We start from the raw sequence: 24352 nt of genomic DNA on the forward strand, positions 1-24352 counted from the left end.
GTTCTATAATATAATTTTACCCCATAAATAGGGCTATAATTTGGTGTTAATAAATCTATCGTTGTTTTTCAATATCGTATTGATGTCTAATAATGTTAACACTATTCTCCCCATAATCAAGGCAGATGTGATGCATGGACTAGTTTCCATGGCATGGAATCACAGAGCTTTAAAATCTTCACGTAGTCACTCACGTGACTCCGAAGTAAAATAGTAAGATTAAACGAGAACTTACCAGTTCGAAGTTTGATCATTATTTTATGAGGAGTACGTTGAGGGAATACGTGCCCTCCGCTCCCACCCTTGATCATATACTCAACTGGCATCTTCTTCTCTAATCTTACTATGTTTAGTCATTACAGTTATCTGTGATTTCACACCGCTGCTTTGAAGAATGACACGCATGCGTCCTGGTGGGGTTCTTCACGTATTCCCTCAACGTACTCCTCATAAAATAATGATCAAACTTCGAACTGGTAAGTTCTCGTTTAATCTTACTATTCTATGTGTTCCAATTTGTACAGGCCGATTTACTCACACTGAGTTTCAGGTTGAGGCCCCTCTTCAGAACGGAAGAAGTGAAAAGGTAATTATGCTTTAAATTCAAGAGATGGAGAGGTAGGAGGAGTGGAGTGTCTGCGAAGTGAAGTTCAGTTCAATTTTAGTTTTAGTTTATTGTCACATGTGCCAGGGTAAGTGAAAAGCTTTTTGTGTCTATCTCCGTTTTAAACCAGCTGTCCAAGTTTGACCAACCTCTCCTTATGACTGTAGTAGGCCCCCCTCGGTCATGACTGACCATGGGTGATGCATCCTAGTTGTTGGCTGCTTGCTCCAAACCTCGTCCCTTATGGCTGAAGAGACCAATGCGGGAGTGACAGTCTCTGTCGCAAAGGTCACATTAGTGTGTGGTTTCTGGTTTGTTGAAGTTGCTGCGCTCCTTTCTGCGTGCCCGCTTGTCTGCCGCTGCGTTCAACAGTTTCTCTTACCCCGTTTTGAGACGCTGGTTCAGGGTACCTCTCCACCTCGTGCGGTCAGCTGCAAGGCTCTCCCAGGACTCTACATCGATGTGAAGGGCCTTCATATCTCTCTTGCAGACATCCTTGTAACTTAGCTGGGGGCGGCCGATGGTTCCCCTCCCAGATGTCAGCTCTCCATAGAGGATGTCTTTTCGAATACGGCCATCCTCCATGTGGTGGACATGGCCCAGCCACCGCAGTCTGCGCTGCCTGAGTAGAGTGTACATACTGGGAAGGCCAGCGCGAGACAGGATCTTGGCATTGGACACTCTTGTCTTGCTAGGATATGCATAGGATACGGCGGATGCTTCTCAGGTGGGAGGTGTTGAGTCTTCTCTCCTGCCTGGCATATGTAGTCCATGTCTCACTGCCATACAGCAGCGTGCTGTTGACACAGGCGTTGCAGACTGCTATCTTTGTCTTCACTGTCAGCTTTGGGTTGGTCCATCCCTGTCCGGGGGCAGCCGGAGATGTTCGGGGTGACCCTGGACTGACGGGACACCAGCCCGTAGCAGTGGCGGCCCAGGATTACAGCCAGTGCGGAGAAGAAGCGCTAACTCCAGCTCAACTCTGCATGTCCCGCCGGGTTAACTGACAGCTGCCGAGAATGTTTATCATGATTGACCTTTGACAAATCCCATGATTCCTTGAGTTTTTCGGAATACAGAACTCACTTATTTAGGCAAACATATCGTATCCCTACTGCTGCAGTCCTGATAAGCGAACACCAGAGGGAGCTGTCCATTGTTGGTTCAGATTGAATTCAAAGACTGAAAATAAAAAATTGAGCCGTATATTGAACTGAAGGCGTTCGCAGTTGAAATACATTAATTATGCGTTAATGCGCCAATTACAACCTGATGCTTGCCCAGAAACTGCAGTTTATTTTTAAGATTATTCCATATTTTTTATTTATTGTTTTAAATATTCACAACCTTTGCCTGCCACCCTGAGTAAAAGGGTGTTGGAATGTCCACCATTTAGTCCGCTTGGCATTCTTTCCACCTTAACAACATCTATAGAAAAGACATTGTTAATTGGGAAAGCATGCAGAGAAGATTTACAAGGCTGTTGCCAAGACTTGGGATGAGCAGGTTAGGACTTCATTCCTTGGAAGTGTACAAGATGATGAGGAGAATTGATATGATAGACGCACAAAATTTTATCCCGAGTTGGGGAATCAAGCACCAGACGTCAAAGATTTAATGTTTATAGCAAGGAACAGCAGATGCTGGTTTAAAATGGAGATGGACACAAAAAGTTGGAGTAACTCAGCGGGAGACAGGCAGCATCTCTGGAGAGAAGGAATGGGTGACGTTTCAGGTCGAGACTCTTCTTCAGACCAAAGATTTAAGGTGAAAGAGGAAAGATTTAATCGGAACCTGATAGGAACCTTTTTCACACAGAAGGCAGTGGGTATATGGAATGAGCTGCCAGAGGAGATAGTTGAGAAAGGTACTGTAACAACATTTAAAAGGCATTTGGACAGATACCTGGATAGGAAAGATTTAGAGTGGTATGGGTCAGACGTGGGCAGGTGGGACGTGTAAATGGGGCATCTTGGTACCAGTGAAGATGGGGCAATTGGCTCCTTCCACCTATATCCCTTCCTCTGGTTCAGAATATGATTCTCTTTTGAATCATGTTACCCCTTTACATGGAGAATGTGGAGGTTTTGACAAGGATGCAGAGGTGAGGTGGTGAGTGCCTAGAACGCGCTGCCAGGGGGTGGTGGTTGAAGCAGACGAAGCTGTTGGTAACATGGAAGTGACTTTCGGATTGGCGTATGGATATGCAGGCAATGGAGTGGTATGGGTTATGTGCAGATAGTTGAGTGATGTTCTTGTTTGTGTTCGGCACAGACATTGTGGGCCGGGCCTGTTCTTGTGCTGTACTCTTCTACGCTCCATGTTCTCTCTTTATCTTACATCCTTTTGGCCTCTTTTCATCTCTGACCTTTTTCCACCCATCTGCCAGTTAAAAATCCCCCTCACCTGTATCCATCTATCACTTATCATGCCTTGTCATCGTCCCCCCCCCCCCCCCCCCCGCCCACCACCTCTTTTCCAGCACCTACTACAATTAATCTGATGAAGGGCCCGACCTGAATCGACACCTATCCATCTCTTCCAGAGGTGCTGCCTGACCTGTTGAGTACCTCCAGTACTTTGGGTCTTTTTGAATGTAAACTAGCCTCTGCAGTTCCTTGTGGTCTACATCCAAATGGTCTTTTAATTCCCCCTTTCCTTCAAAGCGTAAATCAACTTAGGATGCCCGTTGAGCAAGTAAACTTGACAAAGGGACAGAATTTAGATGAACAAAAAACTGCAGATGTGGGAATTGTGAAATAAAAATGGAAAGTGGTGGAAATGTTTACGGCACGGCAGTGCTGCAGTAGAGTTGCTGCCTATAATGCCGCTGTCCCACTTAGGAAACCTGAACGGAAACCTCTGGAGACTTTGCGCCCCACCCAAGGTTTCCGTGTGGTTCCTGGAGGTTTTTGTCATTCTCCCTACCTGCTTCCACTACCTGAAACCTCCGGCAACCACCTGCCACCTGCAACCTCCGGGAACCGCACGGAAATCTTGGGTGGGGCGCAAAGTCTCCAGAGGTTTCTGTTCAGCTTTCCTAAGTGGGACAGGGGCATTACAGCGCCAGAAACCCGAGTTCAATCCTGACTACGGGCGCTGTCTGTACGGTGTTTGTACTTTCTCCCCGTGATCAAGTGGGTTTACTCCGGGTGCTTCGGTTTCCTCCCACATACAGGTTTGTAGGTTAATTGGCTTCTGTACAATTGAATATTGTCCCTAGTGTATAGGTTAGTGTTAGTGTGCGGGGATCGCTGGTCGGCGCAGACTCGGTGGGCCGAAGGGTCTTTTCCACGCTATATCTCTAAACTAAACTAAACTAAACTAAACTAAACTAAACTAAACTAAACTAAAGGTCAGGTAACTTTTCCGGTGGGTGGCGCGACTCTCGTCAGCAGCGGCCTCTGCAGCCCGTCCGCATTTTATTATTTTCTGTCTATGTTTTTATGTAGTTTTTGTTATTTTTTGTTGGGGTGTGTGTGTGGGGGGGTGGGGTTGGGGGTGGGGTGGAAGGGAGGGGGAAACTTTTAAATCTCTCCCTGCACGGGAGACCCGACCTTTTCTCGTCGGGTTTCCGTTATCGTTGGGGCTGCAATGAGGTGCGGCCTCCAACAGGAAGAGACCAGGGACTCTGGTGCCGACGACTCACCGTCACCGTCGCGGGGCTGGCCGAGTCCGGAGCGGGTGGAGCGGTGGAGGAGCGGTGGAGGAGCGCTGCTGCTGCGGCCCGACCGGCGAGTCGGAGGCTTCAACTGCAGGTCTGCGGACGGCGGCACCGGGAGCCCGCGGGTCCCTGCAGGGAGACCGCTTTTCAGGGCTCGCGCAACGGCGACTTCTCCCGCCCGAGTTGCGGGGTCGAAGAGCTCCTGGAGCGGGGCCTAACATCACCGCCCCGCGCGGCTTGGAATGGCCGCGGGACTCTGCGAGCGCACGCCGGGGGCTCCAACATCAAGACCCGGTGTGCGACCTCGCATCACCCGGCGTGGCTTTAATGGCCGCGGGACAATTGCCATCGCCAGCCGGGGGCTTTGACTTTGACTCTGACATTGGGGGGGGGGGGGGGGGGGGGGGGGGGGGGGGGGGGGGGTAGAGTGCAGTGGAGAGATAAGTTTATTTGGCCTTCCATCACAGCGATGTGATGGATGTTTATGTAAATTATGTTGTGTCTTGGGTCTATTTGTTTGTAATGTATGGCTGCAGAAACGGCATTTCGTTTGGACCTCAAGGGGTCCAAATGACAATTAAATGTATCTTGTATCTTGTATCTTGTATCTTCAGGGGAGATTGAAATGCAGTTCAGGTCCATAACATTTCATCTGAAAATATGGAAAGGAGATATTTATGTTAGATGAGGAAGAATGGGGGATACTGGTACACTCTATCAAAACACCTCTGCCTGTGTCCACCTATTGCCTGCCAGGTTGAAGAAGGGTCCCGACCATTCGGGTGACGTCAGCCCGTGGCCATCGGTGCCTGGGTCGACGGAGCCCGCGGCTGGGGTCCTGGTCGGCTCCATGGAGGTGTCGATAATGGTACTGATCGACGTACGAGGACGGACACGTGGAAGTGAGGACACCGCTCCGGGGGATGGAACAAAGGGGGACCCGGCATGGAGGAGGGGGAAGTAGAATGGACAATGGAGGACGTGGGGGTGGGGGTTAGGGGGACCACTGTGAGGGGGTGAGGAGGGGTGGGAGAACAAAGGGGGACCCGGCATGGAAGAGGGGGGAAGTAGAATGGACAATGGAGGACGTGGGGGTGGGGGTTGGGGGGACCACAGTGAGGGGGTGAGGAGGGGTGGGAGAATAAAGGGGACCTGGCACGGGAGAGGGAACTTATAACTTTGTAAGCGCCCTTTATGGGCAATTATTTGCAAGCAAAGAATTTCACTGTTACTTGTCACATAAGACAATAAAGTATTCAGTTCAACTTCTTCTCTCCAGAGATGCTGGCTGACCCGAAGAGTTACTGCCGTATTTTGTGTTCCCTTTCCTAGTTTTCTTTCTTCCCAGTCACACGATGGGTCCCAACCCTAAATGTCACCTGTCCATGTTCTCCAGAGATGCTGCCTGGCCTGCTGAGTTACTCCAGCACACCAGTGTCTTACTGGCATGGTCAACTTGGGCCACATAGCTTATTTCTGTGCTTCCTTTTCTACATCATTCAATGTCATTTAAAGATTTGCATTTTTATTCATCAGAGTCTAACAGTCCATTGTGATTTTCTCGGTTCGTTTCTTAGCTTCCTTTACATTTTAGTCTTTGGTTCTCCTCAGAAGGCAGTGGAGGACAATTCTCTGGATGCTTTCAAGAGAGAATTAGGTAGAGCTCTTAAAGATAGCAGAGTCAGGGGATATGGGGAGTAGGTAGGAACAGGGTATTGATCGTGGATGATCAGCCATGATCACAGTGAATGGCGGTGCTGACTCGAAGGGCCAAATGGCCTACTCCTGCACCTATTGTCTATTGTCTATTGACCTGTTTGTTAGTTTAGTCTGGTTTGGCTCAGCCACCAAGCAAGACATCTGGAGGCTCCAGCGAATCGTCCAATCAGCTGAGAAAGTTATTGGCTGCAACCTTCCCTCCATTGACGAACTGTACACTGCAAGAGCCAGGAAGCGAGTGGTTAAGATCATCTCTGATCCCTCTCACCCTGGCCACAAACTCTTTGAATCACTTCCCTCTAGAAGGTGACTCCAGACTGTCAAAGCTGCCACAGCCTGACATTAAAACGGCTTTTTTTCCACGAGTAGTAGCTCTACATAATAACCAAAAATCTGTAGCCTCCTTTTGCTCTGGTATTTTATTTAATACACATGTTTAATCAATAATGTTTTATTATTAATGTTTAATGTTTTATGTATCATTCTTAACTGTCACTGTATGTCATGTTGTCACTTGTGGGCGGAGCACCAAGGCAAATTCCTTGTATGTGAATACTTGGCCAATATTCATTCATTCATAAACTTATTCATTCATTCATTCATCCATTCATTCATTCATTCATGCACCTACCATGTCCCATACACCCACCACCCTTTGTGTGAAGAATTTACCCTTCAGATTCCTATTAAATATTTTCCCTTTCACCTTAAACCTATGTCCTCTCTAAACTAAACATAAACTAAACTAAAGCATTTAATTCTAATCCCATGTGCCGACTACTTCACACCATAACGCTCTCTCGACCTTCCCTCAAACGTATGCCCTCAAAACATTGTTAATTCATAATAATGAGTCTCCATACCCATCGCTGCTGAGGCTACAAGGCTTTATCGCTTCTGTGAAAGACTTGGAATCGCTTTCTACTTTAATTCGTTTAGTTTAGTTTAGTTTATAGCTACAGTGCGGAAACAGGCCCTTCAGGCCCACTGAGTCCACACCAACTGGCGATCATCTATTCACACTAGTTCCAGCCTACACATTAGGGACAATTTTACTGAAGCCAATTAACCTACACATCTTTATAGTGTGGGAGGAAACCGGAGCACCCGTAGAAAACCCACGCAGGTCACGGGGAGAATGTACAAACTCCGTACAGACAGCACCCGTGGTCAGGATCGAACCCAGGTCTCTGGCACTGTGCGGCAGCAACTCTACCGCTGCGCCACCGTGCCACCCGCCCCTGTGAAAGCTTGGAATCGCTCCTCCTGCTTTTATTCTGACGCTGACTTTTGCCATTGTTGCGCTTTTCAAACAAAGGATCTGCTTCTTCTTCTTGCGAATGAAACATAAACCAAAGGAATAGTTAGATCTCAAGCCGGGTGTTGAGCAGCCAGGTTGTTGGCTCTGCGTCAATGTCTGCCAGGCCCTGAGCTCCATTTGGTGGGTGGTAGAGCGGGCACTCAGAGATGACATGGTTGGCTGTCTGTTGTTCTGCTCCGCATTCACAGGCTGGGCTCTGGTGGAGTCTCCATCTCCACATGCTGGCATTGAACCGCCCAACTCCAGTACCAAGTCTGTTGAGCTTCACCCATGCTCCTCTGGGGAGGTCAGACCCTGGAAGCTTTTATCTGGTGAAGAGATGTAGCTATGTAATGGAGATGAGGTTGCCTTCCACTCCTGTGACCACTTGGTGGCTATCCAGTGTGCTTTTGTCTCAGTTGGCTGGATGGATTGTTTTCCATGTGGAGCAAAGGGGTGACGGGACTTCAGTCATGGTGGCCTCTGCTCTCTGCTAATAGCCTGATGGAGGAGGTGATCTGGGTCCATGGCACGACGAGATAGTGCCAGAGTTGCTGCTTGCCTTCGGATCCCTGCAGGCAGAATACGTGCAAGTATAGGGAGCTGCTCGACTGGAGTAGGTTGAAGGCACCCAGTGAGAAAGGACAATATAACGAGATGGGCTGTTGCCTTTGAAATGCAGCATTAGGCTGATGGAATCAGCGGCAAGAGAGGCAGGGAAGGATGTTTGTTTCCGGTGGCTGTCTCCAACTACACAGTTCTTAAGTGGTGCCAAGAAGCTGCTCATGTTGCAGTGAATGGCATTGGCCACCCCTGCAAACACTTCTAGCAGCAAAAAGCACCTTTGATCAGTGCTCACATCTCCTGGGGAATGAAGGGTGAGCAAGTTGACCTTTCAATGGTGCAGAAAAAAGGAAAGGAGATCAAAGCTGTGGTGAAGGAAGTACTTTATAGATTTTATTTTCAAAAGGTCAAGTATAAAGGCTCAAGGTCAACAGTAGAGTGGGTCTGCAGTTAGCAATCAGTCCAATAGTTCTGCACAGTAACAAGACAATACTTTGATTGCTTTTCCCATTATTTTGCTGCACCAGGTAATCTTCCTGTAAATCCTTTCTCTGCACAACTTTGACACTAGTGTCACTCTCTGTTTCCCATGGGCTGAGGCTGATCATAAAGTCATAGAGTCATTGAATCATACAGTATGAATCACACATCACAGAGGTCTATAAAACCACAAGGGGAATAGGTAGGGGTGAATGCGCAGAGTCGTTGACCCAGGGTAGGGGAACGTTAATTTAGTTGAGAGATACAGATATTTGTCAATCTCTCCCTTAAAAATACCAATTGACTTGGCCTTCACAGCTGCCCGTGGCAATAAATTCCACAGATTCACCACCATCAGACCAAAGAAATTTCTCCTCCTCTCCTTTTTAAAGGTATGTCCTATTATTCTGAAGCTATGACCTCTGGTCCTAGACTCTCCCACTAATGGAAACATCCTCTCCACATCCACTCCATCCAGGCCTTTCACTATTCAGCAAGTTTCATTGATGTTCCCCCTCATCCTTCTAAACAATTTAAGGTGAGAGGGAAATATTTATAAGGAACCAGGGGACAATTTTTTTTTTACTCAGAGGGTGGTGAGGAAATAGAACAAGCTGCTACTGGAAGTGGAGGAGACGGGTAGAATTAGATTGTTTAAAAGACATTTGGACAGGTACATGGTACCTGTATAGACAAGGTTGAGTGGAATATGGATCAAATGCAGGCAAATGAGACTGAAAGGCCTCTTTCCATGCTATATATCTCTATGATTATAACTTTGAGTGTTGTGCTCTTTGGGGTTAAACACTATTGAATCGATTATTTTGATTCTCCTATCGTCTTCCCATGACCTTTCTAACCTCCACTTATTGTCGAGAGAGAGACTCACCATTGCAAGAAGTGACTTATCTGATCACCGTTTCTGCACGTTTTCTGCTCCACACTTGACCATTGGTTTAAGCCACACAATATTCCTCAGTGTCGGTGACAATACGCCACTCGTGTGTGCTCTGCGCTGGGATTGAATGTCCTTTATTGATGGTCTGTCTGCGTGCATGACTGACAAAAAGGGATATCAGCCTGGTTAATTATCTATGCAATCGTTATGGCTGAACGGGCCAGTAATCTTCTAGGCAAATCATTAACTGGGAGGTAATCCTTCTTCAGAGAAGACTCGGGTGATTATGGGCTTTGTGTTCATTTCCCCGGTGATGCGTGCTAAACACAGCCAGCCCCAGCGCCAGCCCCAGCCCCAGCCCCAGCCCCCGCTGGGGAACGGCTCAATTCACCGTGCCCGCCTCGGCGATGCCTGCAGAGATTAGATCCGCTCTGGACCACCTCCTCGCCGGAGCAAGCACCGCGGAACGAGCGCTGCCAGCATGGGAGGAAGCGATCAAAGACTCTGAAATGCCGGAGTGTTTCGTCTCATTGCCTCAGGATGCAGCGAAGAGCTTCTCTCACACCAAGCGGGTAGGGAACTACCTGGTGGGCAAGATGATCAACAAAGGCTCATTCGCCAAGGTGATGGAAGGGCTGCACATTCCGACAGGAGAGAAGGTAAAGGCGTGTAAGAAGGAACTGCAGATGTGAGTTTAAACCGAAGATAGACACAAAAAGTCTGAAGCAGGGTCTCGACCCGAAACGTCACCCATTTCTTCTCCCCAGAGATGCTGCCTGTCCCGCTGAGTTACTCCAGCTTTTTGTGTCTATCTTAGGTAAACGCGTCTCTCTTAGGTACTTGCTTCCTGCTTGTCTGATGCCGAGTGAAAAGTACATCAAAGGAGTGGAGCAATCCCAGTCTTATATTGATTAGTGTTCAAAAAGATAAGACATTGATGTTAAAAAAAGGTATTTTAGATAGAAAACATGACAAAATCTGGCAGTATTATTTTGCAAGAACAAATTTAATAAAGTATATGAATGTATATGGGAGTGCAGCATACCGGAATCTGTTATTGATTTTTAACCAAAACTTTCCTGAAGTGAATTACCGGACAATATTCTGTTCATTCCGCTTCTGCTTGTTTACTGCACAACCGCCAACAGCTGGGCTATCGCTTGCGTGTTTCCATGTGTGTTTTCTTGCATTATTTCCACTTTATAGTATTCCATTTGCAATAGACTTTAACGTTGTCGCAGAATCAGCTACTGTGGAGATTGTAGCGGCACTGTGGTGCAGCGGTAGAGTTGCTGCCTTACACCAAGCGGGTAGAGACCCGGGTTCAATCCTGATTATGGGTACTGTCTGTACGGAGTCTGTACGTCAAAAGCGGAGTTTGTTCGTCGTCCCCCGCTCCACCTCCCCCGTGACCGTGTGAGGTTTCTGCGGGTGCACCGGTTTCCTCCCACACTCCAAAGACGTACAGGTTTGTAGGCTAATTGGCTTGGTAAAATTGGAAATTGTCCCTAGTGTGTGTAGGATCGTGTAAGTGTGCAGGGACCGCTTGTCTGCCGAAGGGCCGTTTTCCATGCTGCATCTCTAAACTAAACTAAATAAGTATTTATTTTATAAGGACAAAATTAATGAAGTTTATGAATATGTATTATTACAATATACCTGAATCTCGGTGTTTGATTCTTAACAAAAACGTTCTTGAATTGACCAACTTGAATATTTCTCATGACTAAATGTGCTTTCCTGTGTGTTTCCTTGTTTATTTCCACCTTCTTATAGTCCATTTGCAATAGCCATTAATGTTGCCGCATAGCTACTGTAGAGATCATAGAATTGCAGAGACACAACCCAGTACCAGGCCCTTCAGCCCGCCTAGTCCATACTAACCACCAACTTTATGCCCATTTATACTAATCCCACTAGTTCCATTTATATATTCTTCCACAATCTCACTACAGATCCTGCCTGACTTTCTGAGTGTTCCAGCATTTTCTGCTTTTAATTCAGACTGCTAGCCTCTGTAGTGTTTTACGGCTCCTGCAATTTAGTTTTTCTAGTGTTTAGCGATACCGGGCGGAAACAGACCCTTCGGTCCACCGAGTCCGCACCGACCAGCGTTTCCCACACCCCAACACGATCCTGCACACACTGGGGACAAATTACACTTAAACCAAGCCAATTAACCTACAAACCTGTACGTACGTCTTTGGAGTGTGGGGGGAATCTGCAGATCTCGGAGAAAACCCACGAAAGACACTGAGAGAACGTACAAACTCCATACAGACAGCACCTGTAGTCAGGATCGAACCCGGGTATCTGGTGCTGTAAGGCAGTAGTTCTACTGCTGCACCACCGTGCCATTCTTATTTAATAGTTCCCCAGCACAGCTTTCATATGGCAAATCAGGACTTTGGAGAAAAATATTTTCTCCTCTTTAACTGTTGAAATGTAAGGTAACTGGTAACTGGTTCGTGCATTTGTCAGTGGTACTGTGGCTCAATCTAACTTAATAGACGGTGCAATGGTGTTTTATTGTCCCATGTAGCTAGGTACAGTTTATTTCCTTTTTTGCAACAATTCAGTAAAAATCTTACCAAAAGTATTACCATACTTGAGTGCAATAATACCTACCGAAGATACACACAAAATGCTGGAGTAATGCAGTGGGACAGGCAGCATCGCTGGAGAAAAGGAATGGGTGATGTTTTGGGTGGAGACTGTCAGAGAGTCATAGAAAAATAGAAACATAGAAAATGGGTGCAGGAGGAGGCCATTCGGCCCTTCGAGCCAGCACCGCCATTCATTGTGATCATGGCTGATCGTCCCCTATCAATAACCCATGCCTGCCTTCTCACAATATCCCTTGACTCCACTAGCCCCTAGAGCTCTATCTAACTCTCTCTTAAATCCATCCAGTGACTTGGCCTCCACTGCCCTCTGTGGCAGGGAATTCCATAAATTCACTGCTCTCTGGGTGAAAAAGTTTTTTCTCACCTCAGTCTTAAATGACCTCCCCTTTATTTTAAGACTGTGGCCCCTGGTTCTGGACTCGCCCAACATTGGGACCATTTTTTCCTGCATCTAGCTTGCCCAGTTATTTTATAATTTTATATGTTTCTATAAGATCCCCCCTCATCCTTCTAAATTCCAGTGAATACAAGCCTAGTCTTTTCAATCTTTCCTCATATGAGAGTCCCACCATCCCAGGGATCAATCTCGTGAACCTACGCTGCACTGCCTCAATCACGAGGATGTCCTTCCTCAAATTAGGAGGCCAAAACTGTACACAATACTCTAGATGTGGTCTCACCATAGCCCTATACAACTGCAGAAGGTCTCGCTGCACCTCCCCCTTAGCTAACCTAACTCCATTGAGATATTAATCTGCCCCCTTGTTTTTACCGCAGTCATTGTCAGAGTGAGGCCTAACGCAAATTGGAGCAACAGCACCTTATATTTTGCTTGGGTAGCTTACAACCCAGTGGTTTAAATCTTGATTTCTCTAACTTCAAGTAACCCTTGCTTTCCTCCCTCTCACCGACTCCACTTTCCTGTCCTCGTCCTAGTCACCTTCACTCCGTACCATTCTAGATTTTCATCTGTCCGCTTTCTGTGAGCTGTGAGGAGGATGCTAGGATTCTGACTGACTGTAGTGGGCAAATGTTTGGCTCCTGGATAAATGTGAGGTCATCCATTTTGGTGGCAAAAAACCCTCTAAATGGTGGCCTGGGACAATGTACCATTCTCAGAGGTTTCCAGTAGCGAATGGTAGCTTTCATTGCCGCATTGTTCTTCAGTTGTCGCTTTCACCACACCTGGAGTACCCTTCCATATCTCTAGACATTACCTAGAGGGAGTGCAGAGATGGTTCGCCAGACTGATTCGTGGGATGTCAGGACTCTTATAGAAACTTACAAAATTCAGGGGTTGGTCTAAATGTTAGGGAAGTCCAGGACAAGGGGTCACAGCTTAAGGATAAAGGGGAAATCCCTTAAAAGCCGAGATGAGAAGAACTTTTTTTCACGCAGAGAGAGTGGTGAATCTCTGGAACTCTCTGCCACAGAGGGTAGTTGAGGCCAGTTCATTGGCTATATTTAAGAGGGAGTTAGATGTGGCCCTTGTGGCTAAGGGGATCAACGGGATACTGAGTTGGATGATCAGCCATGATCATATTGAACGAAGGGCCGAATTCCTATTTTTCTCTCACCCGAAAGATTCCTTGCTGAGATGCTGCGTGTCCCAGAGTTACTCCAGCATTTTGTGTCTATCTTTGGTTTAGACCAGCATCTGCAGTTCCTTCCTACACATTTCATCTGCAGTTTCTTCCTATGCAACATACTTACCGAATAATGAAAGGCCTGGATAGAGTGGATGTGGAGAGGATGTTGCCAGTAATGGGAGATTCCAGGAGCTGAGGATGTAGCCTCAGAATAAAAGGACATACCTTTAGAATGGAGATGAGGAGGACTTTCTATAGTCAGAGGGAGGTGAGTCTGCGGAATTATTTGCCACAGAAGGCTCGGGAGCCCAAGTCAATGTATATATTTAAGGTGGAGTTTGACAGATACTTGATTGGTAAAGGTATCAGGTATTATGGGGAGAAGGCAGGAAATGTGGTTGAGAGGGAAAGATAGATCAGCCATGATTGAATGGTAGAGTAGACTCAATGGGCCAAATGGCCTAATTCTGCCCCTATAATTTATGAAATTTTGAAGTACGAGTGTAAGAATATGTAAGAATAGTACATTACACTGAGGCAATAGACAATAATTGCCAGTTTACTGGTGCCATATTGTATCCAAGTTTCAAAGTGTTTTTAAATATCGAGTCTTAAAGTGGCTTAAAGGCCCGTTTCAAAAACCTTTCAGTTAGACAATAGACAATAGAAAATAGGTGCAGGACGGGGCCATTTGGCCCTTCGAGCCAGCACCGCCATTCAATGTAATCATGGCACATTACACCCTTGGACGCCACTTTATGTCGAAAAAAAGTCGTGATTCTAAATTAGCGTGGAAGGATGTGCAGAGGCTGGTTTCTACCAAAGATAGACACAGAGTAGTGGAGTAACGCAACAGGTCAGGCAGCATCTCTGGGGGAAAAGGATGGGTGACATTTCTGGACAGAACCAGTCTTCAAACTGAAAGTAGAGGGGTGAGACTTAGATGGAGTAGACTAAGAATCACAATCAAGTTGTATTAATATTGGGGTTTTTGATTTATTGATTTTTTTAATTGATTATGGTACCTTGTTTGCTGCTGCAAGTAAGACTTTATTTGTTCTGTTGTGGGTACATATGGCAATTAAACCCTCTTGGCTCTCTTAACACTTGTCTCTGTACGGTACACTGACAATGACAATTAAAATTGAATCTGAATCTGAATCTGAATCTTAACACGTTTGCAAACGCTCAACTGGGCGGCACGGTGGCACAGCGGTAGAGTTGCTGCCTTGCAGTGTAGAGACCCGGGATCGATCCTGACTATGGGTGGTGTCTGTACGGAGTTTGTACGTTCTCCCCATGACCGCGTGGGTTTTCTCCGGGTGTACCGGTTTCCTCCCACACTCCAAAGATGTACAGGTTTGTAGGTTAATTGGCTTGGTAAATTGTAAAGTGTCCCCAGTGTATGTAGGGTAGTGTGAGAGTGCGGGGATCAGTGATGGGCGCGGACCTGGTGGACCGAAGGACCTGTTTCCGCGCTGTTTCGTGAAAACTAAATAAAACATTTTTTTTTGGTGGATGTGTTCACCCAGGTAGCCATCAAGGTGATCGACAAGAAGAAAGCAAAGCAGGACACTTACATCCAGAAGAACATGAAGAGAGAACCCCGCATTCACCAAATGATCAAACACCCCAACATCGTGCAGCTCTTTGAAACGCTGGAGACTGAGAACTCCTACTACATGGCGATGGAGCTGTGCCAGGGAGGTGACCTGATGGACAGAATCTGCGAGAAGAAGAAGCTTGAAGAACGCGAAGTGCGGAAATACACCCGGCAGATCCTGGCCGCGGTGGAACACCTCCATCGCCATGCCATCGTGCACAGGTACGAGCGAGGACCATGCAAAGTCACAGTGCTGGTGAATCTGTGGAATTCTCTGCCACTGAAGGCAGTGGAGGCCATTTCACTGGATGTTTTCAAGAGAGAGTGAGATTTAACTCTTAAGGCTAAAGGAATCAAGGGATATGGGGAAAAAGCAGGAACGAGGTACTGATTTTAGATGATGGCGGCGCTGGCTCGAAGGGCCAAATGGCCTCCCCCTGCACTTATTTTTCTATGTTCTATGTTTCTATGAGCCAGGCAGCATCCCTGGAGAACATGGATAGGTGATGTTCCAGGTCGGGAGCTTTCTTCAGACTGTTTGCAGGTGGAAATGGGGATGGGGAGTGAAGAAAGCTGGAAGAGTGGAGGGGCAGGACAAAGTGTGGCAGCTCATAGGTAAATACAGGTGAGAGGGTAGCATGGTGGCGTAGCATTAGAATTGCTGCCATACAACTGCAGTGACCTGGGTTTGATCCTGACTAAGAGTGCCGTCTGCAAGGAGTTTGCCCACAGTACACGTACTATCCTACACATTAGGGATAAATCACAATTTACCAAAGACAATTGACCTGCAGTCCTGTACGTGTTTGGAGTGTGGGAGGAAACAGGAACACCTGGAGATAACCCACACGGTTACAGGGAGAACGCACAAACTCCATACAGACAGCACCCGTAGTCAGGATGGAACCCGGGTCTCTGGCGCTGTAAAGGCCCTGTCCCACTTACGGTAATAGCCGTTCGTAGGTACTCGGGGCTATTTTTTTAACTCGTGGACATTTTTCAACGTTGAAAAAAAGTCCGGACTTACCTGATGCCCCGAGTTCCTACAGCTGGCATTACGAGCCTCTACGAAATATCTACGGACTCCTATGGCCTCGCTACGGACATTCCCCGCCATTCCCCGAGTTCGAATCAAGGGGAAAACTCGGGAGAGTTTGTGATTAACTCGGGAAAGTGGGACAGGGCCCTTAGGCAGCAACTCTTCCTCTGCGCCTCCGTGCTCTCCTTGGGTGTTGCCTGGGATGGAACATTTTAATTATGAAGAAAGGCTGAAGAGGCTGGGTTAGTTATCGTTGCCATTTAGCTTAGTTTATGATTGGATGGGCATAGTGGCGCAGCGTTCCTGTGGCACCAGTCCTTGCATTCCAGAAATGGTAACTTTCCATGGTGGCTCTGCCATCTATCAGAAACAAACAGATAAGAAAAGTTGCTAAGCCTGAGTAGGGCACATCCCACCATTGTTACCAAGATTGTAGACAGTCTAGTGTGTTTGGATTATACAATGTAAAGCTTTTGTTTGCGTGCTATCCAATTAAATCAGATCAGGGCTGCATGATAGCACAGCGGTATAGTTACTGCATAACAGCGGCAGGGACCCGGGATCGATCCCAATCATGGGTGCTGTCTGTACGGAGTTTGTACGTTCTCCCCACAACCTGTGTGGGTTTTCTCCGGGTGCTCGGGTTTCCTCCCACACTCCAAAGACGTACAGGTTTGGAGGTTAAATGGCTTCAGTAAAATTGTAAATTGTCCCTTGTGTGCGTAGGATAGTGTTAGTGTACGGGGATCGCTGGTCGGCGCGGACTCGGTGGGTCGAAGGGCCTGGCTCTGCGCTGTATCTCAAAACTAAACTAAACTAAAGATAATACCATACATGACTACAATCAAGCCATTCACACATAGAACAGATAGAGCAAAGAGAAGTATAAAAGAGTGGAGAGATTTCATTGGATGTTAGTAAATCTTCTTCTGCGACCTACAGACAAAGGGTCACTATGATCTGACGCTATATCTTGTGAATAGTTTGGGCTGTTTATTACAGAGGCATTGAAACATACAGCATGTAAACAGGCTCTTCCACCCAACTTTCCCATGCCCACCAAGATGCCCCTTCTACACTAGTCCCACCTGCCCGTGTTTGGCCCATATCCCTCTAAACCTTATGGAGTGGACATACTATTGTTACTTTTTTGCATATCTTTCATTCATTTGTTCTGTGTCTCTCTCTATATCACCATCTATATCTCTTGTTTCCCTTTCCCCCGATTCTCAGTCTGAAGAAGGGTCTCGGCCATTTCTTCTCTCCAGAGATGCTGCCCATCTTGCTGATTTACTCCAGCATTTTGAGTCTAGCTTCAAATTCTTTTTAAACTATTCAGAAGAATGAAGAGAAGGAAGGTGCACAGCTCAATCACAAACATTTTAAATATAAAATAATTGTTGGTTTTAAGGATGTATTTAAACATATCATGTTTTCTGGATTTTTCTTTCCCCCAAGGGATCTGAAAATAGAAAACTTTCTCCTTGATGAAAATAACAACATCAAAATTGTAGGTAAGTGTAGCACAATATGAAATAACGAGGTAATATGTTGGGAACAATGGTGTTAAATGTTACTGCTGCAGCACAAGATCATTTGTTGCCAACTTAAAATAAAATGGTTATTAACATCATCTCAAGTAGCAGTAAAAGGAAATTAATCCAACAGAATAAGGATAATTCCTGACACCAGTTCAGTTCAATTCAGTTTACTTTATTGTCACATGTACTGAGGTACAGTGAAAAGCTTTCGTTGCATGCTAACCAGTCAGCAGAAAGACAATACATGATTACAATCGACCCATTTACAGTGTATAGATACATGATAAGGGAATAACATTTAGTGCAAGGTAAAGCCAGCAAAATCTGATCAAAGATAGTCTGAGGTGAAGTAAGGAAGATAAGGATGAGGGTCATGGTGGGGGTCACCAAAATGGTAGATAGTAGTTAAGGACTGCTCTCTGGTTGTGGTGGGATAAGTTGCTTGATAACAGCTGGGAAGAAACTATTCCTGAATTTGGAGGTGTGCGTTTCACACTTCTATACCTTTTGCCTGATGGGAGAGGGGAAAAGGAGGAGCGGCCAGGGTGTGACTTGTCCTTGATTATGCTACTGGCCTTGCCGAGGCAGCGTGAGGTGTGGTGCTGGAATGCTGGAGTAACTTCACAGGTCAGGCAGCATCTCTGGGGAACATGGACGTTTCCGGCCGGGACCCTTCTGCAGATGACCCGCAGAGTTTAATTTAGTATAGAGATACAGCGTGGAAAGCAGCCCTTCAGTTGAGTGAGTCCATGCCGATCAACGGTCACCCATACACTAGTTCTATGTAATTCCAGTTTTACATTCTACATACTAGGTACAATTAAGCTGTAAACCTGCCGTCCTTGGAAATTACTCCAGTTACTCCAAGACTTTGTGTTCTTTATGCGTATTAACCAGCAAATCTAGAAAATCTTTGGTTTCCATATAAGGATAATTCCTATTTGGGGTAAACACAAAAGCATGTGAGATTAACTCAATCAGTTAGATCTTCTCACTTTATAGAATAGGTTGTTAAGAGGATTTGTAGACACTGTCTACAATCATAAATTGGAAAGCAGGCACAATCCTTGTAATTTACAGCACGGCGGCTATCAAAAGTTGAAGACATCAGCAAAAAAAGCCAAATATTCAAGAGAAAAAGCTGGAAAGGGTACAGAGAAGATTTAAGAGGATGTTACCAGGACTCGAGGGCCAGAGCTGCCAGGAGTGGTTGACCAGGCTAAGTTTTTATACCTTGGAGCACAGGAAGATGAGGGGTGATCTTTTAGTGGTGTACAAAATTGTGACAGTTATATTCGTACAGAGTGGAAACAGGCCCTTCGGCCCAACTTGAGAGGAATAGATCAGATGAATGTACAGGCTGTTTTGCCCAGAGTAGAGTGATCAAGAACCAGAGGATATAGGTTTAAGGTGAGGAAGGAAAGATTTAATAGGAGACCTTTAATAGGGTAACTTTTACATGCCAAGGGCAGTGGGTGTATGGAACGAGCTGCCCGAGGAGGTAGTTGAGGCAGGGACTATCACAACATTTAAGAAGCAAATAGACAGGTACATGGATAGGATGGATTTAGAGGGATATGGGCCAAAACGCAGGTAGGTGGGACTAGTATATGTGGGACATGTTGGCCGATGCGACAAGTTGGGCCGAAGCTGTATGACTCTTAAGAGGAATTCAATCTGGCAGACATTAATAAATAAAACAGCTTTGAGTTCTTTGGTCTTTTATTTGATATTCCATTTTTGTTGTATATTCCTTTGATGTAGATTTTGGATTAAGTAACATCCTGAAGAATGACAGCCAGGAGATGTTAAATACACAGTGCGGGAGTCCAGCCTATGCTGCCCCTGAGCTCCTCGCCCACAAGAAATATGGTCCCAAGGTGGATGTCTGGTCAATGTAGGTACTGGGTTGCGTGGGAAATTAATCTGTCGCTTAGAAGAGGATAGCAACGCATATACTACTGTTTCCAATTGGTGCTATCTCACTGCCAAGAACAACACAATACTTCCTCCTATAAATGTTACCTGATCTGCTATGTATTTCTACAATGTACACATGTTTTTTCCTGAATCTTTGTGCAGAAATGTTTGAGTTTATTTTTCTTTGAGTGTTGCATGCTGAAGGCACAATACAGCAGTGTAGGTTGGTAATATTTAGATTGGCTGAAATTTACAATATTTGTGCATTTGGTCTGTTGAGGTCTCTGGTGAATGGTGACTCTCCGATATTAATGGCGGTGCCAATAATTGTCAAGATGAAGAGATTCATGAATTCCTGAGTTCTCGGAGCAGAATCAGGCCATTCGCCTCATCAAGTCCACTCCGCCATTCAATTATGGCTGATCTATCGATCCCTCTGAACCCCATTCTCCTGCCATCCCCCCCCATAATCCCTGACACCAGTACCAATCAAGAATCTGTCAATCTCCGCTTTAAAAATATCCATTGACTTGACCTCCACAGCCGTCTGTGGCAATGAATTCCACAGATTCACCACCCTCTGACTAAAGAAATTCCTCCTCATCTCCTTTCTAAAGGTATGTCCTTTTATTCTGAGGCTATGGCATCTGGTCCTAGATTCCCTCACTAGTAGAAACGTCATCTCCATATCCACTATCCAGACCTTTCTCCATTCGGTAAGTTTCAATGAGTTTCCCCGTCATCCTTCTAAACTCCAGCAAATACAGGCCCAGTTCCTGCAAACGCTCATCAGAGGTTAACCTACTCATCACTGGGATCATTCTCGTAAACCTCCACTGGATTTGACCTCAGTTATTATGGTGGTCACAGATGATTAACCCTCACCTCCGATAGTCATTGCCTGGTGCTTACAATCAAGATCAGATTCACCTGCCTTCCTTTCCAGGAATGAGTGGGTTAACCTATGATGAGCGTTTGTCGGCACTGGGCCTGCATTCGCTGACATTTAGAAGGATGAGGGGGGACCTTATTGAAACGTACCGAATACTGAAAGTCTGGATATTGCCCTTGGAGTGTTAGAGTGGCCAACCTTGGAACATGTCGAGGATGTTTCCACTCGTGGGAGAGTCTAGGACCAGAGGCCACAGCCTCAGAATAAATAGACGTAACTTTCGGAAGGAGTTGGGGAGGAATTTCTTTAGGCAGAGGGCGGTGAATCTGTGGAATTCATTGCTACTGAAGGTTGTGAAGGCCAAGTTAATGGATATTTTTAAGGCAGCGATAGATAGATTCTTGATTAGTACGGGTGCCATTCGTTATGGGGAGAAGGCAGGAGAATAGGGTTGAGAAGGAAAGATAGATCAGCCATGATTGAATGGCGTAGTAGATGTCTTGGGCCGAATGGCCTAATTCTGCTCCTATAACTTATGAACTTTTGAACTTATGAGATGGATCCATCCTGCAATAACTGAATAAATTCAAAAGCTACAAATAAAAACCAGAAACACCCCACAGATCAGAGAGGCAGCTGAATGCTTTCAGCACCTTCTGTTTTATTTCAGATTTTCAATATTTATTGCATTATGTTTGAGGATGTTATTGCAACTCTGCCAGCCTTGTTTAACAATGATTCCACCATCTGTGTTCCTTTTATTATTCAAGAGATTGTCAGTGTTTTACATAACTCAGAAAGTGGGAAATGATCCCAAATAAATCTCAGCTTATGAGCGATATTTCCTTTGACCTATCCATCCTTCCCCCATCTTCTCTGCAAGTTCATTTAGTTCATACATGAAATGTGGAAACAGGCCCTTCGGCCCACTGAATCTATGCTGACCATCCATCACCCGTTCACACTAGTTCCATGTTATCCCACTTTCTCATCCCCCCCCACTCCAAGGGCAATTTACAGAGGGCCAATTCACCTACAAACCTGCACAACCTTGGAGTGTGAGAGGAAACTGGAGCACCCGGAGGAAAGCCACACGGTCACAGGGAGAACTTGCAAACTCCACACAGTCAGCATCCGAGGTCAGGATCAAATCTAAGTCTCTGGTACCATAAGGCAGTAGCTCTACCAGCGTACCACTGTTTCTTTCAATCCACGGAGAAAAAAGGAACTGCAGATGCCGGAATCTTGAACAAAACAGAACGTGCTGGAGTAACTCAGAGGGGCAAGCGGCATTGTGGAGGGAATGGATGGCAGCATTTAGTGTCAAGACCCTTGCTCAAACTTTTTCTTCCTCTCGAAGGGTCTCGACTCGAAACGTCAACCATTCCTTCTCTCCAGAGATGCTGCCTGTCCTGCTGAGTTACTCCAGCATTTAATGTCTATCTTCTTCCTCTTTCCCAGTTCTGTTAAATGATCTTCGACCTGAAACGTTAACTGTGTTTCTCTTTCCATTGATAGACACAAAAAGCTGGAGTAACTCAGCGGGACAGGCAGAATCTCTGGATAGAAGGAATGGGTGACGTTTCGGTCGAGACCCTTCTTGTTCAGAGGAAGGGTTTCGACTCGAAAAAGTCACCCATTCCTTCTCTCCGTAGATGCTGCCTGATCCACTGATTTACTCCAGCTTTTCGTGTCTATCTTCGATTTAAACGAGCACCTGCAGTTCCTCCCTACACATCTCTTTCCATTGATGCTTCCTGAACCGCTGAGTATTTCCAGCAATTTCTGTTTTTATTTTAAATTCTGGAAACTTTGACGGTTCTGGCTGACATTATGTGAATTCTCTGGTACGTCTGAGGTTGCGGGGGAGATCTGATGGAAGTATATAAAATTATGAGGCATAGATGGGGTTGACACAAACAATTTCCCATGATGGAAAAATCAAATGCAAGAGGCTTTAGCTTTAAGGTGAGAGGGGCAAAATTTTAAAGTGGTGTGCAGGTCAAACTTTTTTTACACAGAGGGTGCCTGGATCACACTGCGGGGTTTGGTGATTGAAGCAGATACAATAGAGGCTTTTAAGAGACTTTTAGATCGCCAGATGTATATGCAGGGAATGGAGGGACAGGGGTTATGTGCAGATACATAAGAGATGATCTTGGCATCATGTTCAGCACAGACATTGTGGGCCAAGGGGCCTGTCCTTGTGCTGTACTGTTACCATGCACATTCTGTACAGCTGCCTTCGAAATGTATATTGCATACTGTTAGGTAATATATTTAAAAAAAAATAATATTAATATAAAATAGTTACCTTCTGGTTCCAGGTAAGAGTGATATTTTTTTTTAGCTTAGTTTAGTTTAGTTTAGAAAAACAGCGAGGAAACAGGCTCTTTCGGCCCACTGAGTCCGCACCGACCAGCGATCCCCGCACATTAACACTATTTACACACATTAGGGACAATTTACATTTATAACAAGCCAATTAACCTGCAACCGTGTGCGTCTTTGAAGGATGAGAGGAAACCAAAGATCTCGGAGAAAACCCATGCAGGCCAAGGGGAGAACGTACAAACTCCGAACAGAACAGCACCCGTAGTCAGGATCGAACCCGGGTCTCTGTACACCGTAAGGCAGTAGAACTACCACTGCGCCACCGTGCCAGCCTAAGCATCCTTCAAGAAGCAAAGATTCTTTGATTTATCTTTCTAAGCAAACCCACTCCAATAACTGAGCTTGCCGTAGCCAACTGTTCTTGGTTTTTTAAGACCAAAATGAATGGCATTGTTCATTTTACAAAGAATATGCTGATAGGGTTCATATTGATTTCCTTCAAATTTCCTGCTGTAACCAAGAGCTATGAATCATGTGGTGAAGGTTTAAAGGGTGGATAAGAGCTGACGTCTACAATGCTGCTGAATAAGATGAGACTTTGAGGATCATTAGTTTTAACTGGCCAGTCAACTGTTTTACCCCCTACAAAGCATGTAAAATCAATCATACTTTCTATTTGTAAAAGCATAGCCCCAAGGCTGCTAAACAGAAAAATGTTCCCTATATAATGAAACTTGTTTGATTCATTGTAAGATACAGTTTGGAAACAGACCCTTTGGCCCAAGCTGACCATCGATCAGCCATTCACACTAGTTTCATGTTATCCTAATTTCACATTAGATCACACTGGGGGAAATTTCACAGGGGCCAATTAACCTACAAACCTGCAAGTCTTTGAGATATGGAGGAAACTGGTCACACTGGGAACGTGAAAACTCCACACAGACAGCACCCAAGATCAGGATCGAACCACAATCTTTAGACTTTAGGCTCCAGAGATACTGTGCGGAAAAGGCCCTTTGGCACACCTCCAAGCCAACCAACGATCACTCCATCTACTAGCCCCATCCAACATACTAGGGACAATTTACAATTTTTTACCAAAGACAATTAACCTACAAATTTATGTCTTTGGAGTGTGGGAGAAAGCCGGAACACCCAGAGAAAACCCACGCAGTCACGGGTAGAACCTACAAACTCTGTACAGACAGCACCCGAAGTCAAGATAGAACCCAGGACTCTGGCGCTGTAAGACAGCAAATTTACCGCTGTGCCACCGTGCCGCCTGCTATGAGGCACCAGCTCTACCAGTTGCACCACTATGCCGCTAATGATATTCTAAGATTGCAATAAATGATTTATTCCCATTTTAAACTGGTTAGACATAGACTGTGAGTAAATATTTTCTGATTCTTACAATATTTTATAATCCTGACTACTGAAACATGCCATTGGCATTGTGGAATGCCTTAAAAATAATGTACCTTGATGTTTGCCATGGTCATAAAGAGCTTTTGGGATTAGACGAACAGTCCACCATTTTGATTTTCCGGCAACTGGTGGTCGGGCACCTCCTTT

General features: G+C 45.7%; 1 protein-coding gene across 1 annotated transcript in view; it reads left to right on the forward strand.

Moving 5' to 3' along the window:
* Window positions 1–5943: 5943 nt before the first annotated feature.
* LOC129697483 (hormonally up-regulated neu tumor-associated kinase homolog A) overlaps window positions 5944–24352 on the forward strand; it is a 35870-nt gene continuing 17461 nt past the window's right edge. The window contains exons 1-4 of the mRNA XM_055636097.1: window positions 5944–9888; window positions 14978–15270; window positions 17546–17601; window positions 19393–19525. Coding sequence (XP_055492072.1) covers window positions 9637–9888; window positions 14978–15270; window positions 17546–17601; window positions 19393–19525 — 734 coding nt within the window. The 5' untranslated portion in view covers window positions 5944–9636. The remainder of the gene's footprint in view (window positions 9889–14977; window positions 15271–17545; window positions 17602–19392; window positions 19526–24352) is intronic.

The sequence above is a fragment of the Leucoraja erinacea genome, chromosome 5 (genome assembly GCF_028641065.1).
Source record: "Leucoraja erinacea ecotype New England chromosome 5, Leri_hhj_1, whole genome shotgun sequence".
NCBI classification, from domain to species: Eukaryota; Metazoa; Chordata; class Chondrichthyes; order Rajiformes; family Rajidae; genus Leucoraja; species Leucoraja erinaceus.